Here is a 22,984-nt window from a genome sequence, read left to right as displayed (position 1 = left end):
TCACGGAGGGCACGGGAGAAAAGCTGAAGGACGGCCTGTCTCGGGGCACCAGCCTCGGTCACTTGTGGGGAAGGCTGAGCTGAGAGGAACACAGCAGATTTATAACCAGCCACACACCAAAACCCAGCGCACGGCACCGATGCACTCTCAGCGTTTACACTTAGACATGATCTGGTCACTCCTTCCCAACGGGCCCCCTTCAGCCCACTTTCCACTTTCTACACAGCAACCAGGAAGCTCTCTCAGAAAGCACAGACCGGACCATGTCAGTGCCCGGGGTAAAACCCGTATTCGTTAGCAGAGGGACAGCCCAGCAGGCCCTGCACGGCCCAACCTCTGCCTCCCGGGGTCCCCCCACTGCGTTCCTGCATCAGCGCCGTGGTCTGGGGCCTCTCCTCCTTCCCCAGCTGACACGGAACTAATTGCTTCAGGTCTCAGTTCAAATGTCATTCCCTCCAGAAAACCTCCGTGACCCCCTTCTGGTCAGGTTCCCCTGGTGCACCTCCCCCTGTCTCACTACACAGCTGATGGCGGCTGGAACTGGCCACTTTGTGATCACCTGGTGACTGTCTGCTTTCCTCCTTAAACGCGAGGCTCTGGGTCACCGCTGTCCTCAGCGCCCCCCGCAGCGTCGCAGGCCGTTTATGAACGACCCGCTATGGAAATGTGACACTCTTGGTGAAGAAAGCTGGAAATTCTCCACGGTGCCAGGGTATGTTTGTTCAATGAATGAACTTAAGGTTTGGTTTTGGCTACACAGTAAGTCCTCACTTAACATGTCAATAGGTTCTGCAACCTGAAGCAAAATGCAGCTAATTGTGCCACAGGCCAGTCGATACAAACGAGTTAAGTTCCCAGGCATCCCATCAACGTTATAGGGAAACGCCATTGAATGAAACGATATTATTTGAGAACCTGGTGTACACAGGCATTTTCCTGGCAGCTTTAACCTTTGAACTGACATAGGTCTGTATATTGAATTTCTTACGTGAAATATGGATATGGAAAGACTTTACTTCAGTCTAATTAACCAACAGTATGGTCGTTCACTTAAAACCTTCCAGTGCAAATATTCTGAACAATGTTTGGGTGGTAGAACACTTAGAGATCTAATAAAAGCTTTAGATGTTTTTTGTTTGTTTTTTTCCCCCAAGGAAATGAATGTATTCACTATAGTTTGCAAACAGTCTCAGGCAGTTAGTTTATGGATAAATTTCAAGCTCCTAGATATGCTATGAATCAGTCACTTCACATGATCCTGGGCTACTCTTCCAAGCTCACCTGCCATTCTCCAATGTCATTTTAAATTCTAATATATCAAGTTGCACGTGGCTCCCCAGCACGCACGGTTTCCTCGGCCTGGAATGCCATTCCCACCATCACTCAGGCAGAGCTGGTACCTTCCAGGGGCCGCCCTGACTCCGCTCCGCGCTGGGAGGGGGGACCCAGTGGAGGCTCAGCTGCCCAGCACTTGGGTCCTGATGTGAAAGATCTATTTAGTTTACAGTCCTGCCCAGAGAACATCAAATCCTGTGAGTTCCCCCTGGTGTTTGGAACAGTGAATGGCACAAACAGGCCTTTGACAACTATATGTGAACTTGAACAGGGAAGGACCAATGCTAAGGATGGTAGGAGGGCTGGATCGCAGAGAATCCACAGACACTATCCCTCAGGGGAGAAGGCAGGCTGGAGGCCAGCAAATAAGCAGAGGTCGGCAGTGGATAACTGTCAGCAAAGGCTACTAACACAGGAGACACATAAAGTTATTTTATCCTAAAAAAAAGCGAGCCCAAGATATCAGTGTCACCACGGGTGTCGATTGCAGAAAATTATCAGGGAACAACGGCTTCTTTGTCCGACGCCGAGAGCGCACACTGCGGTGGCCCGGAGGCCCGCGCCGCACCGGGGCCCCTGCGACGCCTTACGTTCTTGTCCCGCGAGGAAGCAGCAGACGCGAGCTCTCAGGTGCTGACCGCACCGTAACGGAAAGTTAATGTGTACCAGGCCAAGCGGAGAACTTTGCACAGAAACTATGTTCAATGATGTCCGAGCAAAGGACTGTTTTGCCACCTTAAACCTGCAGCGGTTACTCATTGACGGAGCGGCTTACGCGGCTTGTGGTTCTGCGGCTGTGCCAAGGGGTCCAGCAGTTATCACCGGCGGCGTGCACCCCTTACACAACGGGCTCTTAGTGTGCTGGGAGGGTCAGTGAGCGGGACCAGCCCCACGTTGGCTTTACTGACGCTGGGGCTCTTCTCTCGTGTCAGGGTCACTCGCTGTCCTACGGGCAGTTAGAGCCGCACAGTGGGTGGGGGTGGGGGGAGGCAGGGAACAGATGCTTCCATGGAAGAACAGTACCCCCACCCCCCACTGAGAGATGACACACCCTTTTCCATTCCAGCCCCCACTCCCGCTCAAGTCACCGCGGGAACCGAGACAGCACGGATGGACGAGTGGACGACATGGAGTGACGGGCGGTGAAAGGCTGAAACCACGGGACAAGACCGTGCTCACACAGAGATGGAAGCCGACCTGTATGTCGATGGGAATTTAAAAACGAAACTTGACTCATGTAGGAAAAGAGTTGTAAAGCCCTTTGGCTGTGGGCACACAGTGCACCCGAGAAGTGACCTGGGCTACGTGATGAGGTTGGGGAGTGGTCGAGCCTCGGGGAGAGGGGGGCACCAGGTGAGACACAGTACCTAACAGTTCCAGACAAGAGTACCGATGCTGCACGCAGCCTCACATGAAGGAACATCTGTGGCTTTTCAAAGAAATCGGCCATCATTTTCCAAGGCAGACCTCCCAGCCTACGTCTCCACTGGGAGACAGAAATCTGCATGCCACATGGATTTGGGCCACCTAGTCAGCAAAACCAACGTGCTTATCAATAATCACGTGACCTCACCATTGCCCTGCTGATGGTGCAGAGCCTGCTAGTTGAGAGAGTTCTGAGGAATAAACAATTTTATATGTTTCATCTAAAACTGAGGGGGACAAGTTCATGAATAAAAGTAGAAGCCAGTGAGGATAAAATATAAGTAAATATCCACACATCCTCACTATTTCTGAGGGAGGCCAACTATTCTGGCTCAACATCCTGTAGCATTTTGCCCCCAAGCTGAATTGTCCTGCTGTCACTCAGCACTGCCCCAGGGCCCTGGAGAAGAGTTCAGATTATAACACGGGGAGGAGGGGGTTAGGGAGAGTGGATCGTGGACGGTCCGGCTCCTCTCTGCTGTGTGACCTTGGAGGGGGGGTAGGGAGAGTGGATTGTGGACGGTCCGGGCTCCTCTTCGCTGTGTGACCTTGGAGGGGGGTAGGGAGAGTGGATTGTGGTCGGTCCAGGATCCTCTCTGTTGTGTGACCTTGGAGGGGGGTAGGGAGAGTGGATTGTGGACGGTCCGGGCTCCTCTCTGCTGTGTGACCTTGGAGGGGGGGTAGGGAGAGTGGATTGTGGACGGTCCGGGCTCCTCTCTGCTGTGTGACCTTGGAGGGGGTAGGGAGAGTGGATCGTGGACGGTCTGGGCTCCTCTCTGTTGTGTGACCTTGGAGGGGGGTAGGGAGAGTGGATCGTGGATGGTCCGGGCTCCTCTCCGCTGTGTGACTTTGGAGGGGGGTAGGCAGAGTGGATCGTGGACGGTCCGGGCTCCTCTCTGCTGTGTGACCTTGGAGGGGGGGTAGGGAGAGTGGATTGTGGACGGTCCGGGCTCCTCTCTGTTGTGTGACCTTGGAGGGGGGTAGGGAGAGTGGATTGTGGACGGTCCGGGCTCCTCTCTGCTGTGTGACCTTGGAGGGGGGGTAGGAAGAGTGGATTGTGGATGGTCCGGCTCCTCTCTGCTGTGTGACCTTGGAGGGGGGGTAGGGAGAGTGGATCGTGGATGGTCCGGCTCCTCTCTGTTGTGTGACCTTGGAGGGGGGGTAGGGAGAGTGGATCGTGGACGGTCCGGCTCCTCTATGCTGTGTGACCTTGGAGGGGGGTAGGGAGAGTGGATCGTGGATGGTCCGGGCTCCTCTCTGCTGTGTGACCTTGGAGGGGGGGTAGGGAGAGTGGATCGTGGACGGTCTGGGCTCCTCTTCGCTGGGTGACCTTGGAGGGGGGGTAGGGAGAGTGGATTGTGGACGGTCCGGGCTCCTCTCTGCTGTGTGACCTTGGAGGGGGGGTAGGGAGAGTGGATTGTGGATGGTCTGGGCTCCTCTCTGTTGTGTGACCTTGGAGGGGGGGTAGGAAGAGTGGATCGTGGTCGGTCCGGGCTCCTCTCTGCTGTGTGACCTTGGAGGGGGGGTAGGGAGAGTGGATCGTGGATGGTCCGGCTCCTCTCTGCTGTGTGACCTTGGAGGGGGGGTAGGGAGAGTGGATCGTGGACGGTCTGGGCTCCTCTCTGCTGTGTGACCTTGGAGGGGGGGTAGGGAGAGTGGATTGTGGACGGTCCGGGCTCCTCTCTGCTGTGTGACCTTGGAGGGGGGTAGGGAGAGTGGATTGTGGACGGTCTGGGCTCCTCTCTGTTGTGTGACCTTGGAGGGGGGGTAGGGAGAGTGGATCGTGGACGGTCCGGGCTCCTCTTCGCTGTGTGACCTTGGAGGGGGGGTAGGGAGAGTGGATTGTGGACGGTCCGGCTCCTCTCTGTTGTGTGACCTTGGAGGGGGGTAGGGAGAGTGGATCGTGGACGGTCCGGGCTCCTCTCTGCTGTGTGACCTTGGAGGGGGGGTAGGGAGAGTGGATCGTGGACGGTCCGGGCTCCTCTCTGTTGTGTGACCTTGGAGGGGGGGTAGGGAGAGTGGATTGTGGACGGTCTGGGCTCCTCTCTGCTGTGTGACCTTGGAGGGGGGGTAGGGAGAGTGGATTGTGGACGGTCTGGGCTCCTCTCTGTTGTGTGACCTTGGAGGGGGGGTAGGGAGAGTGGATTGTGGACGGTCCGGGCTCCTCTCTGCTGTGTGACCTTGGAGGGGGGTAGGGAGAGTGGATCGTGGACGGTCTGGGCTCCTCTCTGCTGGGTTCTGCTGTGTGATTCTGGGAAAGTTGCTTAACCCTCCATGCCTCAGTTACTGAGCCAGAAATAGGGTAATGATATTTACTCCCCTGAAAGTCACATATGTTAATGTATGTAACACATGTAGAACAATGCCTGACGCATGGTAAGTACCCCTAAAGTTAGCCAATATTGACCCCATACACATACATAAAAATATAAAATTAGTAAGCAGATGACATGAAGGAATTAATACAAACCAATTTCACAGCATAGCTATCTTTTACACTTAGCCACACACTGTATCAAGTTCCTACCTTGAAGTAAACATGTGTCCAATATAAGATTTAAAAATAGTACCCACAGCACTTTGGGTTTCACTGGTAATTGCATCAAGGAAAGAATGTGTGGCCTTTGCTGCCTACGACACTGGCAAGACGTCGGCGCTACCTTTATGGCTAACGGGATGTTCAGGTTAAACAGGAACAGGAAACAGCCCCTGTTCGTCAGTTACTCACAATCATCCCGCAGAAAACTGCGGACGCTCTGTGGTAGTGGTGGTATTTGACATGAGGCCTGAAGGCCTTTCAAGTTTAAAAGCTTTCCCTCACCTGCAAACCTTCTCTATACGTTTGTTCTGGAAACACTGGCCTGGCATTTCCTTCTGTCGGACTATCCCTCTGTTTTCCCTGTTAAAACAGAAACGTCCCTCACTGTCTAATGGGCAGAGAACAGTCGTGGGCTTAGCAACCTTCACTCTAAAACCAAAGCAGGAGGAGCAGCAATGCTCTCTGAATGGAAGGAGGGTGGACTTGACCAGGTCACTGAAGCTGACTTCTGTCCCCTCTGGAAGGACTTTAGTCACTGAGAGTTACTTATCAAGGCAGCTCACGCTTAGTCATGGGCTGGCAAATGAGGCAGTGTGCAACCAAAGGCAAGAGTCCAGGTCAAAGTGCAGAGTGCAAAGGCCAACGCCGCCCTTTTCCAGCATCAGGGAAAGGAAGGGACGCCGCCCGGGAGGTGCGGCTGGAGCTTTATCAATGTGCCAGGTGAAGAGCCACAGCGCCTGGAAGGTCTTTCAGAAACTCCGTGCTGATGGGAAATAAGAGCTCCCATGAGCACGCTTACTGATTTGTTTTAAATAATATTTAACTCAGAGGGGTTACTATTTTAGTTACACATTTCTGTCGATCGCTAGAAGGTCATACTTGGTTATAATATAATCTTTTGAAACGTAGATTATGTAGTTCTGAGATGAGTCAGTATTAACTTCTTTCTACTTTGTGCCTCTGGGTTCCTTCATGATTCTTAATCATCTTCACTCAATTATTCATCATGTATTGAAGCCCTCGACAAATACTGAAACTCTGAAGTTAACAGTCCGCGCTGGCCACGGCTCCTCCGTGCCCCAGGCCTCCTGGGAAGGCTGCTGCGGCGCCCCCTGCCGCCTCTCCCTGGTTTATCACTCCCCTCCCTGGCTGACAGCATGGTCCTTCCTCAGCGCCCTACCTGCAGGCCCTGGCCCGCGTCAATCCACCTGCTCATCAGAAACAACGACGTCACGATGCACCTAATCTCCCCAACCCCCCGCAGCCTAAGTATCACCCAGAGGTTCCATTCTGTGGTCAGCCCCTCTCCACGGCTGTTTCAGAGCTGCCCACTGTCTTTATTCACAGCTCCTGGTGTCTGACGTTTTGAAATGGGGACTAGCGATGTGGTGCTCACACCTCATACTACACACTCTCCCCGGAGTCTGGGAGCTCCCGTACCCTCCACACCAGCGTCTGTGCAGCAGAGTGGGCGGTCACAGAGCGGGCAGTCACAGTGTCAGTCACAGCATGGGCAGTCACAGTGTCAGTCACAGTGTCAGTCACAGTGTGGGCAGTCACAGTGTCAGTCACAGTGTGGACAGTCAGTGTCAGTCACAGTGGCAGTCACAGTGGCAGTCACAGTGTCAGTCACAGCATGGGCAGTCACAGTATCAGTCACAGTGTCAGTCACAGTGTGGGCAGTCACAGTGTCAGTCACAGTGTGGACAGTCACAGTGTCAGTCACAGTGTCAGTCACAGTGTCAGTCACAGTGTGGGCAGTCACAGTGTCAGTCACAGTGTCAGTCACAGTGTGGGCAGTCAGTGTCAGTCACAGTGTCAGTCACTGCGTGGACAATCACAGTGTCAGTCACGGCGTGGGCAGTCATGGCGTGGGCAGTCACAGTGCCAATCACAGTGTCAGTCACAGCATGGGCAGTCACAGTGTCAATCACAATGTCAGTCACGGTGTGGGCAGTCACTCAGGTGGGTTCTGTAGAAATCATACACGTGTCAGATCAGGTTGGGCTCTGCCATCAAACTTACGAAATAGGTCGGCATCACAGAGGAAGGTACCCATTAGCCTCTCTACCACCACCTGGACTTGGGGATGCGAGTTAATCCTGTCTCCTGTAGGTTATCCTTCACACCCATTGGTCTCTGAGGCTGTCAGCTGTGCCGTCCGAAACGCCTTTGGAAGCTCTGCTTTGGGCTATCCATGCTGCGACTTCCTTTCAGGCTACAGAATCCTCCCGGGGTGACCGAATCCTCCCCGGGGTGACCGGGATCCTCCCCGGGGTGACCCAATCCTCCCCAGATGTCTTGGTGTGTCGGTACTAGGCCTGTGCTGACTCTTCCTGCCATTTTCTCCCTCAGGGTCAAGCCCAGGGCTTACTAAGCTATTTTTAGATCTCTAAGAGAACGCTGCTCTTGTCTTTGTACAAGTTGTTCCTCTTTGACGAGGTACTAGTAAAAATCACAACTCTTCCCTCAAGATAGAAACTAGAACTGAAGATAGGTTACGAGTGTGGGTGTGTGTGGAAGCCTGCGCTCGCCGCGCCAGGAGGCCCAGGGCGCCAATCTCTTAGTCTCCCTGCACCTGTTCGCTCTGGTTGATGTAGTACCCTGCAACCAGAACCATGCAGAAACAATTATGCAGCCAAATCCAGATTTGTTTTGATCGCCTATATACACCATGAAATAGATTACGTATTTTCTTAACCTTTTATATTATAACCACAAACATGATATAACCAAGTGACAAACTATCTGACAAAGATAAACAGAGCCATACTTTGGTCATTCTAAAAAACAATGACTATGGTGACCACTCCTGGAAGACAAGCTCCAGGAGGGCAGAGCTACATGTATCCTGTCTACTGCTGTGTTTTAATTTTTTAAAAATGTAAATACCTGGCCTGGCTGGTTTAGCTCAGCAGTTGAGCATAGAGCCAGGAAGCAAGAGGCCACCGGTTCAATTCCTGGTCGGGGCACATGCCCAGGTTGCAGGCTCCATCCCCTGTTGGGGGCATGCACGAAGCAACCAATCGATGTGTCTCTCTCACATTGATTTTCTCTCTGTCTTTCCCTCTCTCTTACACTCTCTCTAAAAATCAATGGAAAAATATCCTTGGGTTAGAATAAATAAATATATACATTAAAGTATTCAGAGATTATGGGGCATTATGTTGGCAACTTAACCACAATGTTTATTAAAAAAAAAGTTTTTGTCTAGTACTTGCAACTCTTCTGTAAGTTTGAAATTATTCCAAAAGGAAAAAAGTTGGACTCTCTAAGGGTGGTCTGAGCATCAGATTTTAAAAGTGGCCGAGGTGAGTCTAACATGAACCAAGGCCACTGCTACAGGTAGGTCTCCATGACCATCATTTAAAAAAAAGCTTACATACTGCAGCCTGAGTACATGAACCATAACTTATTTACCCAAACCCTCCCCACTTTCCCTCAAAAATGATTTAATGGGGAGTTTTCAGATGCCAGGCAAGACTGATCCCTTCCCTGTGAGTGCTCAGCCTCGCGGGGAAATACACATTAGGAGACAGACACTGTAACGACACAATTACTGGCATTTGCTCAGCGGTGGCTCTGTCTGGGGACCGTGCTAGCTGACGGCAGGCACTGCGCAGACCTTCATTTACAGGATGGGGAACCGGGTCAGTGAGATGAGTAAGCGCCGGGAGCAGAGCCATGCCCACCGTTGGCTGCGCTGCTGGGTTGGAGGGAGCGAGGGGCTATGAGCACACATGGACCTTTCTCAGAGGAGGAGGGCCAGCTAACCCGCAGCCACACACCCTGTCCGGCTGTAATCACCGCAACTCCTCCTCAATGACACCGCGCAGCGGCTCTCCCTTCGCACCCCGCCGCCCTCCTCCTCGGGTGAACTCTGAGGAGTGGCATTCTGGGGCAGGTTGTATGGAACAACCCAAGGCTTTCAAGCCCTGTGGCCACATCACTGGCACCAGCCCCTGAGGAGTCCATTTTCCTGGAGCCTCACGGAAGTGGGCGTTGACACTTTAAAGCGTGGCCATCGGAAGAAACTAGTATTCTTTTATTACTAGTTAAACTAGGCCTCTCCCATGCACGCTCTCTTTAAAGCAGAAACGTAAGGTGTTCAGTCACTCCCGACAGAGAATCGGGGACACCCCGGTGAAACGACACCCTGGCCTGTGTCCTCCTGCAGCCGCTGTCCTTCCTCCTGTAACCACCAGAGCGGCTGTGTCCCAATGAGAGGCATCCAGAGAAACCCATCTCCAGACTCCTGCTGAGACCCTCCGCGACCTCTGACACTTACGGTGAGCTCAGTGCAAACAGCGGAAGGGTCGAATTGCTTTGAATTCCTAGCGCAATGTCAGCAAAGAAAACCCTCTATGTGGTTTGATATGAGGACAAAATATAAATTGAAATCCTACTTCCTGGACATTTGGCACAAGTGTGGCTCAGGAAACATCACGAGGGAAAGACTTAGGGTAAACTGCCCCCTTCTTGCCACAGCAACGGGGAGCCCACAGTCCCAGTGCCCCCGACAGCTCTGGCGTAGGCCTTTGCGACGGGAACTGCCTTTCGGAAAGGCCCTGGACTGGGCAGTAAAGGTCACGGTCACCTACAACTAAAGAATGCTCCCTCAGGAACAGCACGTGTGGGTACAAATGTTCCCCGGTCAGAGCTCGTGTCTGTGTCACGCCGGCCTGCACTTTGAAGACCTGTGAGCAGATAACTCTTCTGGCCTCCATGTGTTGTCGTCCCACTGCTTGACCATTTAAAGCCAAGTAATCTGCAACTAGCTGATCCCTGACTCAGAGAGCAGTCCTTGGTGTATCAGCATTCTTTGTTCCATTCTATTGATAAGAGAAGTGAGGCCTGGAAAGAAAAAGTGACTCACCCACCCGAGGTCACATCAGCTATAAGTCACCAGCCACAGGACAGGAGGCTGTGAGAGCACCAACTTCCACTTTCTGTATTGGTTTTTATATTTGCAATTAAATCTCCTGTGCAGTCAGGTTAGAACGGTTTTAATCATTTCGTAAATGGCTTTGTAAACTGCAGGCGGTAATAGTCTAAATTGCATGAGCAGGCACGGGCATACTTGGGTAGCATTTTTTAATGGGCATAAATTTCATGATTAATAACGTTTCAGTTTCGCTGAACAACACTCTGTAGTCAAACCTAGACTGCAGGTCCTGAGCTATTAGAGGGTGAAGGGAATAGTCATAAAATAGGTGGGAATTTAAAACCAACACTTAATCCTTTGGGTAATTAAAAGGTGACGTTTGTACCATTTTTACGTTTTGGGAGTATGTCAGTATTTCATACCAGGGTTAGATAAGATTTTAGTTAGGTAAGATTTTAGCCAATTTACACCCTGGATTACAGGAGAAAATCTTAGTGGAGCTAATGAAGTCATTCTCTACGGCAACAAGAACAAAAGCTGGCGGGGAGAAGGTGACAGGCTGTGCCCAGGCCCGCACAAAGAGAAGGCTCTGCGGGCATAAGGGAGGGCAGGCAGGAGGGGCAGCCACCTGTGCAGGTGGAGGCTGGCCTCTACAGACACGTCACCCCCACACTAATCACAAACACAGCGGAGCCCGGGCCCTCTGGCATCCTGCGGGGTGGGGTAAAGAACTCGACAGACTCGTGCAAAGTTCACATGGAGGAATAAGTTGAAGAGAATAACCAAGAAAACTTTCTTAAAGGATAAATTAACTGCAGTAGTAAAGTAGTATTTTTCTGGCACCGACCAGTGGAATAAAATGGAAAGTTCAGAAACAGGCACAGGTGTGCATGGGCGTCAACCAACGAGAAACAGCAATGAAAAGAGGCGCTGATGAGCAACGTGGTAACACTGACTGGGTCTCTCCCTTACACCACGTGTCCACACAGGTGCCAGGTGCACTGAGCATTTCAATGCAAGGAAATTAAACAAAATGGGGAAGTCTTCTCTACATATGATTTCAAAGGTAGAAATAAAATAAAAGATTGATAGATTTGACATAAAACAAAAAATACTAAAGTAAGATGTCTATGGATATCCTTTTTCTGTCCTTTATACTACAACTAGAGGCCTAGTGCACGAATTTGTGCACCGGTGGGGTCCCTCAGCCTGGCCTGCATCCTCTTGCAATCCAGGACCGCTCGGGGGATGTCAGACTGCCAGTTTTGGCCCGATCCCTGCAGGCGGGGATGTAGTAGTGCGTGAAGCAGCAGGAGGCCAGGGAGGAGCCCCGAGCCAGGGCTGGGCACCATGCTGCTCCCACTCATCCCGGACCCACGGTGCCTGCCACTGCCGCCACTCACTCGGTAGTGCTACTGTGGAGGCGGGAGCACATCCATCAGCCGAGTGGCGCTCCCACTGTGGGAGCACACTGACCACCAGGGGGCAGCTCCTGCATTGAGCATCTTCCCCTGGTGGTCAGTGTGCATCATAGTGACTGGTTGACCAGTCGTTCAGTCGCCCCATTCGGTTGTCCGGTCGTTTAGGCTTTTATATATATATATATAGATTCCTTAATTTAGCATTTGTCTTTTCATTGTATTAGTTCCTTTAGACACATAAAAAATTTTTAAACTATAAGAAAGAATATCAATCCTTTCCTTAAAGTTTCTTTGCTTTGGCCAACAAATGACTTTCTTAACCCCAAACCTGACCAATTTTTCTTTATATTTTCTTATAATTCTTTGTTTCTTATTTTATGTTAATTAACACATTAAGTGTCCAGTCAGTCACTGGTGACTGACACAATACTTTCCGTCTGGAAGACAAAACAGGCTGGGCGTTTAACGTGTTGAACAGATGAGAGGTCAGAACATGGCTCTGTTCTATATGTATTGTTTGATTTGAGGATGTTACTTAACCCCTCTGAGTCTCAATTTCATTTTCCTGATAAAACAGATATAATACCAACTTATTAGAGTTGCTGTGTGATTCCTAGAAATAATTTACACGAAGCACTTATGATGGTAGAACCTGATAGAGTCAACGAACAGTAGCTATTTCTTTCAATGCTCTCACATTACATATTAGACTTCTGATTTCATTGATAGATTTCCATGCCTAGCCATTTACGGTGATATTTTCACCTGACTTTAAAACAGGTTTCATACTATTTAATTAATGCTGTAGTTTTTCACTTTTGAAATTACTTTTAAGCCATAATATATGCCAATCAGAAAAATAACCGTTCTTTGAAGGCTAACCAGTTATAAACCTCATCCTACCGCTTGGTCTTTTAAAGCTGCAGTCTGAGGTTATCAGATGACCGGTAACAGTATCACCCAAGATTAAGAGGTTCTTACACACCAGGACTGCTGAGCTTATTCTTGAACCTGAGCTATAAGCAAGTGTTTCCGACTCACCTCCAGCAGCCCGTCCTCTGGCAGGTCTGTGCAGTGCACGGCGTTCTGGATCTTGGATTTGCCAAAGACCGCTCGGAGGGTGCAGGGACGCAGATGCCGGGCAATTTCCTGTTCAACACACATACGCAGATGGGTCAAGTCAGCCAAGTGGGGTTGGTAAGAAAAATGCCAGCAATATAAAACATTGTAATTGTTTGTTTATGGAATACACAAATACATTGAGGGGACTAATTTTTCTCGGAAATAGCATGAATGTATGACAACTTTTCCTGCTGATGGACATTCAACTAATTTATTCTTTTCCTCCTCTCCTTCTCCCTCTCCCTCTCCCTCTCCCTCTCCTGCTTCCTCTCTCTCTCTCTCTCTCTCCTTCTCTCCTACACACACACACTTCACACATACACACAAGGTTGCACAGATAGACATTCTGCTACAAGCATTCTTGGACGGGGTGTGGTGCAAACGTACAAGAATTTTTCTGGAATCCTAGGGCACATGGGTGTTCAATTTTACTAAGCACTGCCAACCATTTTCTTTTCTTTTTTAAAAAGTATTTTTATTGATTTCAGAGAAGAAGGGAGAGGGAGAGAGAGAGAGAAACACCAATGATGAAAGGAAATCATTGATCAGCTGCCTCCTGTATGCCCCCTATAGGGGCTCGAGCCCGCAACCCGGGCATGGGCCCTTGCCGGAATTGAACTGGGGACCCTTCAGTCTGCAGGCCAATGCTCTATCCACTGAGCCAAACTGGCTAAGGCCCAACCATTTTCTAAATTGGTTGTAACAATTTGCCCTCACCCACCTGTGCACAAGAATTCCCACCACCCATATAAAAGCCAACCTCTGATGCTGGGTGGGTTTAACGTTGCCATTCCGGTGGGTATGAATAGCATCATGGCCTTGGTCCAGCTTTCCCTGGAAACTAAAGAAGTTGAGCGTCTTTCATACACATCCTCTTCTGTAAAGTGCCCATTCTTGTCTTTCCTCCATTCCTCCAGTAGGTTATTCTTTTTCTTTTGAATGTTATTCTTACTATATTCTAACTTCTATTTTTTATCAGTTATATATGACGTGAATATCTTTTCCCAGTATGTAGCTTGCCTTTGAGTTTCTTTAGTATGTTTTCTGATGAACAGAAATAATTTTAATGAAATTAAATCGTGCCAAGACTGCTGAGCAGCAGTGGGGCCTCCTGAGGTCAGTGGTCATGGAGGTGAAGGGTCACTCAGGTTGTCTGGGTTCCCAAGCCACGTTTCCTGGTATAAAGTATTGTGTTTAGATGACTGGTAGTGATGAAGCATAAAGGCACAGATAGCAAGTGTTCACTTCACAGCTGCTGTTAAAATCCAGGCTTTCATTTTGGGTAATTTTTTTAGGGAAATACATTGATACTTTAATTTTACGTTTGATTACTGTAAAATATTAGATATGCCTAGGAAAGTAAAAAATACTGTAATACTAAAAGTGAAAGCTCATTGGATCCCCACAGACCATGTCCCCTCCATCTCCTGGACTCCCTGCTCCTCCCTCTCCTCAGACTCCATGGTGAAAACCATCCTCAGGCCCAGGCACCACCCTTGATGAAGCCAAAACAAGTCTCAGACACATAAAAGCAACACCAAGTACCAGCCTGTGATTTTCACTGAATACCACAAATAACTGTTTAGAACTTATCGTAGCATGTGTGAGGGGTTTAAACAATCTTTCAAGCTCTACCACATTGCCCCCATATTCACCCCCTCGCCCACCTGCCTGCTCAGCCCCAACCCGTCGAATGCTTGGTCAGTGCCCAGCACATCACAAGCACTAAAAATTCAGCTCAGGTAGTCCTGCAGCGGGAGGAAGTGTTCTGCTTGAAGAATGACCTCTACATCTGAGAGGTGGAAAAATGCACTAAGTAGAATGGTGATTAGCAAAATGCTGAAAATAAGGAAGAGCAAGTGTATGTAGTTATTCTATTGCTGTGTGCATTAAAAAGAACATTATTGTTTATTGAATAACTAGAGGCCTGATGCACAAAATTCGTGCAAGAGTAGGCCTTCCTTCCCCCAGTTGCCGGCACCAGCTTCCCTCTGGCACCCTGGACCCGGGCTTCCCTCGCAGCCCCAGCTTCATCCAGAAGGACTTCTGGAAGGACATCCGGTCTAATTAGCATATTATGCTTTTATTATTATAGATAGGTCTATTCAACTGATAAAATATATTATAAAGCCATTCTGTTTCAGTTCTCCACAATATGGGAGAGATATGCAAGAATAAAATGACCTTCCACTTAAGAAATGAATTAAATTGAGCCCGAGCTAGTTTGGCTCAGTGGGTTAGAGTGTCAGCCCGGGGACTGAAGGGTCATGGGTTCAATTCTGGTCAAGGGCATGTATCTTGGTTGCAGACTTGATTTCTGGCCCTGTTCGGGGCGTGTGGGGGAGGCAACCAATTAATGTGCGTCTCTCTCATCGATGTTTCTCTCTCTGTGTCTCTCCCCCTCCCTTCTATTCTCTCTAAAAATCAATGGAAAAAATAGGCAACGAGGGTAATAGAACGTAATATGAAAGGCCAAGGAAGCACTGCCACCATTAAAACAGCACAGATCCACGCTGTTCTCCCCACAATGAGCCCAGCACTATTAACAGTCCTCTTCCCGGCCCCTGGGAAACCTCAGCAATATCTCACCAAAGCTCACAAGCAAGCTGCTTTCCCTGTTTGCATGCAACTGCGAGTTAACTCAGGCAGTTGCAGTTCCCTGTACATTCCTGGAGATAAGCAGTCTCAGACTGACTCACGACTAAAACAAGGTAAGGAAACACTGGGAGGAAGTGGAAGCGGGAAGGGGAGCGGAGAAGAGGTGGAAAGGCTCCTATCTGTCAGCCCAAGGATCCTCTCCCACCCAGGCAGGACTCAGGACTCAATGAACGAGCCAGCGGGGAGCCCACAGTGAATACCCTTCACAAGGCGACCTGCTTACATCTGAGGAACCACTGAAGCATCTGCCTTCTCAGCATTAGCACTCCGGAGCCACCAGCTCTTCTTTCCTCCGCCCACGCGGCACCGCGGGCCAGGCTCCCGCCTGACGCTGGCTCCTGCCAGGGCTCCCTCGGGCTCTGCCTCACCCCTGGCTCTCCCTGGGCAGCCTCATAAATGGTTCTGGGAACTAGAGCAACAGTTTTGTTTTATGTTGTTGGGTCTCGGTTCTCTTCCATGATTTTCCTTATTGTTTGTTTGCTTTTCAGGGGATGGGGTTGGGATAATCGATAAATGATTTCAGTAATGAGAAAGAAAACAATAAAAATTACATTAAAATGTTTCATTTCACTCGCCAAGAACAGAGATGTCTTCCAATTTTGTTACAGAGGCTTTTGTTTTAAAGCCTAAATGTAGTGAAGCCCAAGTAGAATTATTCACATACAATCTCATCTAATCTGCAACTACTCAGTGGATACGCTAAAGTCCATTGATCAAATAAAGGAATCAGAAAAAAGCAAAACAAAAAGGACACCCTACACCTTGCATTATTCACAGAAATTGACTTACATCTGTGTTTACTTCCTAGTGCTGTGTTCATATTGCAGACGAATGAGGCATTTAATAAAACTTAAATCTTTTGTCCTATTTTGAAACAAATAGCATAATCAAGAGACAGCTGCTGAAAGTTTGCCAGAGACTTGAAGTGTGGTCTATGGACCAGAGGATCACATCACCTGAGACTGTCATACAAGCAGAATTTCAGCCCACCCTACTCCGATGAAAAGATAATTTACAATTCAACAAGATTTCTGGGGTTTCCTATGTTCATGGAAGTTGAAGAAGTTCTGTGTTAGAACTTGTGGCATTGGAGGTACCTAAAAGGTGTAACACAGGTCCTCGAATTAGCATCTAGACCAGGAGATGAGGGGCATTCATAAAGGATAAATTACACAAGGAACTCCTGCCAACTGCCAGTCAGAAGTGCAGACCATCAAAGGCAGGGGGTTGAGGAAAACAAAGCCTCTCTAGGCTGGGCCTTAGTGCTTCTTAAAGACAGAACTTGGAAAAGCAGAGAAACTGAAGTACGGCAAACTCACCCCCTCTGCACAAATCCAGATTTGTAAATCTGACAGACCCAGAGCTTTGCCCACTAATATGCATTTTAACTGTTACACTACATCTTACATTTTGGTTTTACTCAGAATGTAGGGAAACCTCTTTTTGAAGCACCCCTGAAAGGAAGTCTATTGGAAAGAACAGACTTTCAAAATAATATGAATAGTCAATTCCTAGGTTGTATGCACTGAGTTAATATTTTCAGTATGTTTTAAGTGCTTTCAAAAGCCCCTACCCACACTCACTATGGAGGAGCCGGGTCATTGTCCTGCCATCTCCGGTCACCAATCAAAAGCCAACAAATGAACACGAAAGGGGGCACTTGTCTGCATGGTCACATTTACGGCCCCAAATCCCTTTCTTGGGCTTTGCCAGTGGTAGGACTGTCTCACCAAGATATAAATAAAACGCCTAGGAACCGCCTCCCCAGGACACTGTGGCTCAGGACTGTTCCTGCCACTGCAACTGATCCTGGGCCCAAACCTGGCACCGGTGCCCGGGCTTTCACCTACCGAGAGCCTGGGAAGGTGGCAGGCTCTTTCATGTCCCAAAACAATAACTGCCCAGGGTCTGGAGAAGGTTTGAAAATACATTCCTCCCGCCTCACCACGAAGCCTGTGTCTCTAGGAAGTGCAGTGCTGACGCCCGAAACTGACAGCCGCGTGTGCACTGGGGAGATTAGGCTGCCCGCGGCTGCAGCCCCCGGGACTCAGATGCTGGGGGCTCTGCTGGCCGCTGTGCCCAGCCCAGGACGGAAACTCTAGCCCCTCCTTCTGACTGTGATGGGGACATGTCTGATTGGAGTAGGATTATTTTCAAAGAGAGTCAGAGCAAGTGATCTTCGCTATGAATAAAGAGAAAATGGAAGGGTGTGAGAAATGGCTCACCTGTCCGAATTTCAAATGACAAGACTGGGGAACAGAAGCATGGTGAGAATGAGACTCTTAATAACACTCTCGAGAGCAGGCATTGTACATGCACACAAGTGGGCAGGGATCATAGCCTATTTATTTAGTCCCTCCTCTGGTTCCTCATTGGCTGGTACTATGAGGCCACCTGTTTCCTATACGTCGCCTAGGTCTTGCTGTCTCACGTTGGGCCATTTAAGAATTGGGCTGAGGCCTTTCTAGCTGCCTCCACCTCCCCTGTCTAGCTGAGGCAGATGCCTGGCGGGGTTTCCACCATGATGCTGGCCCCACATTCTGCTTGCCCTGGGGAAATTCCGCAAATTCCATCAGAAGCCGACCATGCAGGAGATGGATCACAGAGGTCCATTTCTTACAAAAGGGAAAAAAGGGACACTATTAAGCTAAGAGATCTTGAAGGGAATAGTATCATTGGGGAGAAAACACTTCATGCAGCCAAAGAGAGGTAAAGAGTCACCAAGGAGGAATACGTTATAAAAAATAAAAAGGGAAATACATGAGAGGGAAACAAGGCACTTAAAGGGAAACTTATTGGGAGGATCGTTCAGATAAATGCACTAGGAAATGGGGGTGCAGATATAAGGAAGGGGAAATGAAAACAAGTGAAATGTCAAAATCATACACACATGCATTCACACACACACACACATGCATTCACACACACACACACACACACACACATAGTCACACACTCAGAAGAAGAAGAAAGTAAAAAGGCCATTACAGGCAAAAAAAGATAGTCACCAAAATCTCTCAACCCCTGTGGGGACCGAAGTGGCACCTGTGGCATAAAGGGTGAGGGAAAGAGGCTGGGTAGGGCAGAGGGGACATGGTCTCAGCCATAACAGAGGATGGAGGGGTGGGGCAGAGGGGACATGGTCTCAGCCATAACAGAGGCGGGGGCGGGTGGAGCAGAGGGGACATGGTCTTAGCCATAATATGGTGGTTCCTCATATGTAAGAAGACGGGATGTCCTCAGCCATAACAGAGGCTGGCGGGGAGTGGAGGGGGGCAGAGAGGACATGGTTTCAGCCATAACAGAGGTGGGGGGGGGGGGGGTGGAGCAGAGGGGACATGGTTTCAGCCATAACAGAGGATGGAGGGGTGGGGCAGAGGGGACATGGTCTCAGCCATAATACAAAGGTGGGGGGGGGGGCAGAGGGGATGTCTTCAGCCATAACAGAGGGCGAGCAAAGCAAAAGACCTTACAGGGAAAACAACATTCAAAAATATTAGGAGAGTCAGAAAGGTCCAAATCCAAAAAGATACAAGTGTCTTTGAAACAGTGACAATCCACCTGGGTGGTGTCATGAGGGTTACTGAGCTGGAAGGTCGCACGGCTCACCTTCGGATGGAGCAGGGAACTGGGCAGAGACAGAGGGGCCGGCAGCACCCGCACCGCCAGGAGCATGGGCTCCATGCCAGAGGCCACATGCTAACAGTCCTCAATAGACTGTGGCGACGGCTGTGCGGGTCTCCCCAGACCTTAGAGGCTCAGAGCGTGCGGGTGGGAGGGTTCACGCTGGGAAAGGAGTAAAACAAAAGCGGCTGCCTCCAGCCACACCTGGCCTTCCACCTCCAGGGGCCCATCGGACCCTGCGGTGCTGCCTCTAGGACAGGGGTTCTTCACGTGCTGGTGCCTAGGCCTCGTCTGATGAGGTCTGAGAACCTTGCTCGGAGTCCTGTTTCTAAATGTCACAATGGGATTAGAAAGGAAATGAGTTATTTTGAAATGCAATCATCAAAACATTTTTAAAGTTGTGGTATAATAATGTGCATCTTTATCAAGAGCTAGCAGCTGAGCCAACAACTACTGTGCTTTGCAGGGAGCAAGCCTGTCCAGCACAGGGTGAGCTATTACAGCTGTGGTGTGGTTGGTGTGGAACCTGATTCCGGCTGGGAGCAGAGTGCAGCACTGCAATGTGTGATGCTCACTTCGCGGGAATTCTAACCTTCAGCAGGAGACGAGTGAAAATAAGTGTGTGGGTTTCCCCTCATCCAAATCCAGAGTCCTAAATTCTACTCCCCGACACTTGAAGGGTCTGTCAACACCGGGACGAGAATCCCGCACTAGGCCAGTCCTCAGGGCGGTGGGGGGGGGGATTTCCAAACTAAGCCCCCTCCATCCTCTCAGCAGGAAAAGGGGAGGGAGAGAAAACAAACCAAGGAAACAAAACTACTGTTCCAAATTCCTTTACCTGCAGACACCCCTTTCACTCTGTAAGTGGAGAATGGCCTACAAGGCAGGTTCTGTGTTAGAATATGGGGGTGAATAGGTTTCAACAACAGGACAAGTGATCACTTTCTAGCGTTGATGAGAAGTAGAAGGCGCGCAGCGTGATGGCCCTGGCCAAGGCTGGGAGGGAGGTGCAGGCTGAGGCTGCAAATCCAGGAGCCACATTCTGAAATTTAGGTTTTCTTTCTCTCCTCCCTAAAAAGGCAAAGCTGTTTCAAAGCGCTTTATGGTCTCCCCAGGTGCCCGCACCGGCTTAGCAGGAATTCTGGTTTGGATTTTCTTCTTATCCTGGCCGTCATCACTAACTTCTGGCAACCAAGGAGGAAAGCGCTCTGTGAGTGCCTGGGGATCCAGGATGCCGTGTAAAGAAACTGGATTAGCTTCACCCAACCCAGGATTTCTCAATCTCATTTGAACATGAATGGTTTTCCCATTAGATGGGTACTCCTGTTCATCACGGCAACCACAGACTCCATGGTGATTGCTGACCACACGGCGGTTTCCTTCCCCGCGGACCAAGGCGCTCTGGCTCAGGGAAGCCTGTCCTCCATCCTTTCATTGCCAACCCCAAGAACACGGGGCACCTGCAGGTCTGTGAGTGCGGGGCTGGCCAGTGGGTTGGCCGCTGGGTTGATCGACTGAATAATGGATGGCAGAGAGATGGAAAGAAATGCTGAGTGCAGGTCGCCGCGCGTCCCTCTGCCGATAGCGCAGGGAGGCGAGCAGTGGGAAAGGCCAGCGCAGGGAAAGTTTATCACAAACTTCAGTGCAAGTCTAGTTCATGTCCCACTTAAAGTGAAATACCAGGGCAGCCCTCTCGCTGCAGAAGAGGCAGGCGCGTCCTAGTCCAGGCATCTGGAGCTCCGAAGCGACAGAGACCAGGTCTCTAGTGAGTCAGTAGCATCTCATCTGCAGTCTGCGCATGCTTAATGGGACATCTCAGCAGGTATCACAATTCCTAGCAGATTATGGCAGCTAATAGGAAGGTTAAAGGCCAAAACTGGGCACGATCCTAAACAGTTTCTAATTATAACCTTCAGTGGGTTGGCTCATATTTATAGGAGATAATAAAATGGTAAAAAGTTATTCATGGAGGTACAGATTTAGGAGAAAAATATTAATAATTGGATTTCAACCCAGTAAGCCTTTAAAGAATATTTTTTTCATCGACCATCTGTTTTAGGATCCTGATCAACTAATTCCACCCACTGCATAATCCCCAAAGCAGAACTAACAAGAAACAACATCTGCTGGTTACAGCAGGGTGACATATAGCATTTTTGTTTTTACAAAACTTGAGTTTAAAAAGAATATTCAAAATTAAAATTAACATTGAAGCATCTGGATGAGAGCCCACTGCTGCCAGAATAAACAGAACAGGCCACTCAAGAGCTTTTTTGCCGAAGACCCAGGGGTTCGCTTTTCCTAAAGCTGGTCGGGGCTTAAGTAAGAGTTTAAACTCAAGACTGATGCTTTTTTCTATTTCTATCTCCTACTTCTGGGAACAAAAGCTACTTATAATTACCTGAAATTTAAATCAATAGCTCAGGAAGAACAGTTAAAGAATTAATATAATTAAAGAGGCTTTGGCGTTTTAATCACTGTTTCTGTATCTCTTTCAAAATCTAACCGTCCCTTCTATCACAAACCTGTTTACTATAGTAGATAAGCCGCCTGGCTGCTCATAGCCACACCAGAATCACCATGTCCCACAAGCTCACCTTCCAAAATAGATTTACCTCGTGCAATAATGAGGTAAATTTTGGGGGTTCCTACCATCTTAGTTTTCCCGGGGCTGAGGGATTTCTCAGGTGCTGAACCTGGGCGAATTGGGACAGTGTTGGTTACTCTGATGGTTATATGACACTGAGATAAGTGGGGTGTTTTTTGTTAGAAAAGTTATTCTTCATTAAAAACATGATTTAAACGATTATTTTTCATTGCTGAATCACTCAATAGCTAGTGTAAATTAATGCATGCAAATCACTTCAAATTCAGGAAATTACTATCACGCGATTGCGCAACTACTCTACATTCTTATTGTACTTGGAACACTTTCAATTTTTTTTCTGGAGATGTATTTTTTATTTTTATATTTGCCAAAATCAATGAAATGCTTATAAAATAACTGAGTTGGTTATTCTAAGAAAAGGTGTTTCCTGTATTTTACTGTAAACTAGCAAGAGGAACTGTGGTTTGGCTGGTTTCCACCTGTGCGTGTGCTGTGGCCTCTGGTCGGGCATCAAAACCTCTCATGGTTGCTGGGCACTGAACTGACCAAGGAGGGGCAGGGACTCACCCTCCACTCGGCTCATCTGCAGACTGAGGTGAACCAGCAGTGAAGAGAGTTCCGCTCCATCCGATTTCCACCCCGTAGAGCGGAGGGCCCTCCACATTCCTTCTCTATCCACTCGTCCACTCAAGATAAAGAGAAGAGCTTCCTAGCCAGTTTGGCTCAGTGGATAGAGCGTTGGCCTGTGGACTGAAGGGTCGCAGGTTTGATTCCGGTCAAGGGTACGTGCCTGGGTTGTGGGCTCAGTCCCAAGTGGGGGCATGCAGGAGGTGGCCGATCCATGATTCTCTCTCATCATTGATGTTTCTATCTCTCTCCCCTTCCCTTCCTCTCTGAAATCAATAAAAAGTGTAAAGAAAAATAAGAATTTCTTTAAGAGAGAAAGAGAGAGAGAGAGAGAGAGAGAGAGAGAGAGAGAGAGAGAGAGAGAGAGAGAAGAGGTAAGCTAGCCAGTAAACACCACCTGGCTGCTTCCCCGCATGCCCACGGCTCCCACCCTGGTCCACATCACCAGTATCTGGGGCCTGGACTGCGACCTGTGCCCTGTCTCCCTTCAGACTGTTCTTCACTAGTCAGAATGACCCTGTTGAAAGTCTAATCGTGTCACTACTCTGCTCAAACTCTTCAAAAACTAATGGTCTCACACAGAGACCATAAACTCTCACGTCATTACAAGGGTCTGCCCACCCTTCTCTCTGACCTTGATCTCACGAGTAACATTCAGTGAACACTTGCCACCGTCCCTCTCTCCAAGCCGCCTCCGCGGCAGAGCCCATCTCAGTCACTGTGGCTCAGCCACATACACA

The 22,984-nt window shown here is 49.2% G+C and overlaps 1 protein-coding gene across 4 annotated transcripts in view; it reads right to left on the bottom strand.

Moving 5' to 3' along the window:
• NME7 (NME/NM23 family member 7) overlaps positions 1-22,984 on the bottom strand; it is a 104,879-nt gene that overhangs the window by 29,465 nt on the left and 52,430 nt on the right. For all 4 annotated transcript variants that reach the window (XM_079761037.1, XM_079761039.1, XM_079761036.1 and 1 more), the window contains exon 11: positions 12,647-12,754. In XM_079761037.1, coding sequence (XP_079617163.1) covers positions 12,647-12,754 — 108 coding nt within the window. The remainder of the gene's footprint in view (positions 1-12,646; positions 12,755-22,984) is intronic.

Source organism: Cnephaeus nilssonii (genome assembly GCF_951640355.1).
Source record: "Cnephaeus nilssonii genome assembly, chromosome: 21".
Classification (NCBI taxonomy): Eukaryota; Metazoa; Chordata; class Mammalia; order Chiroptera; family Vespertilionidae; genus Cnephaeus; species Cnephaeus nilssonii.
This window is presented reverse-complemented; position numbering and strand designations above follow the sequence as displayed.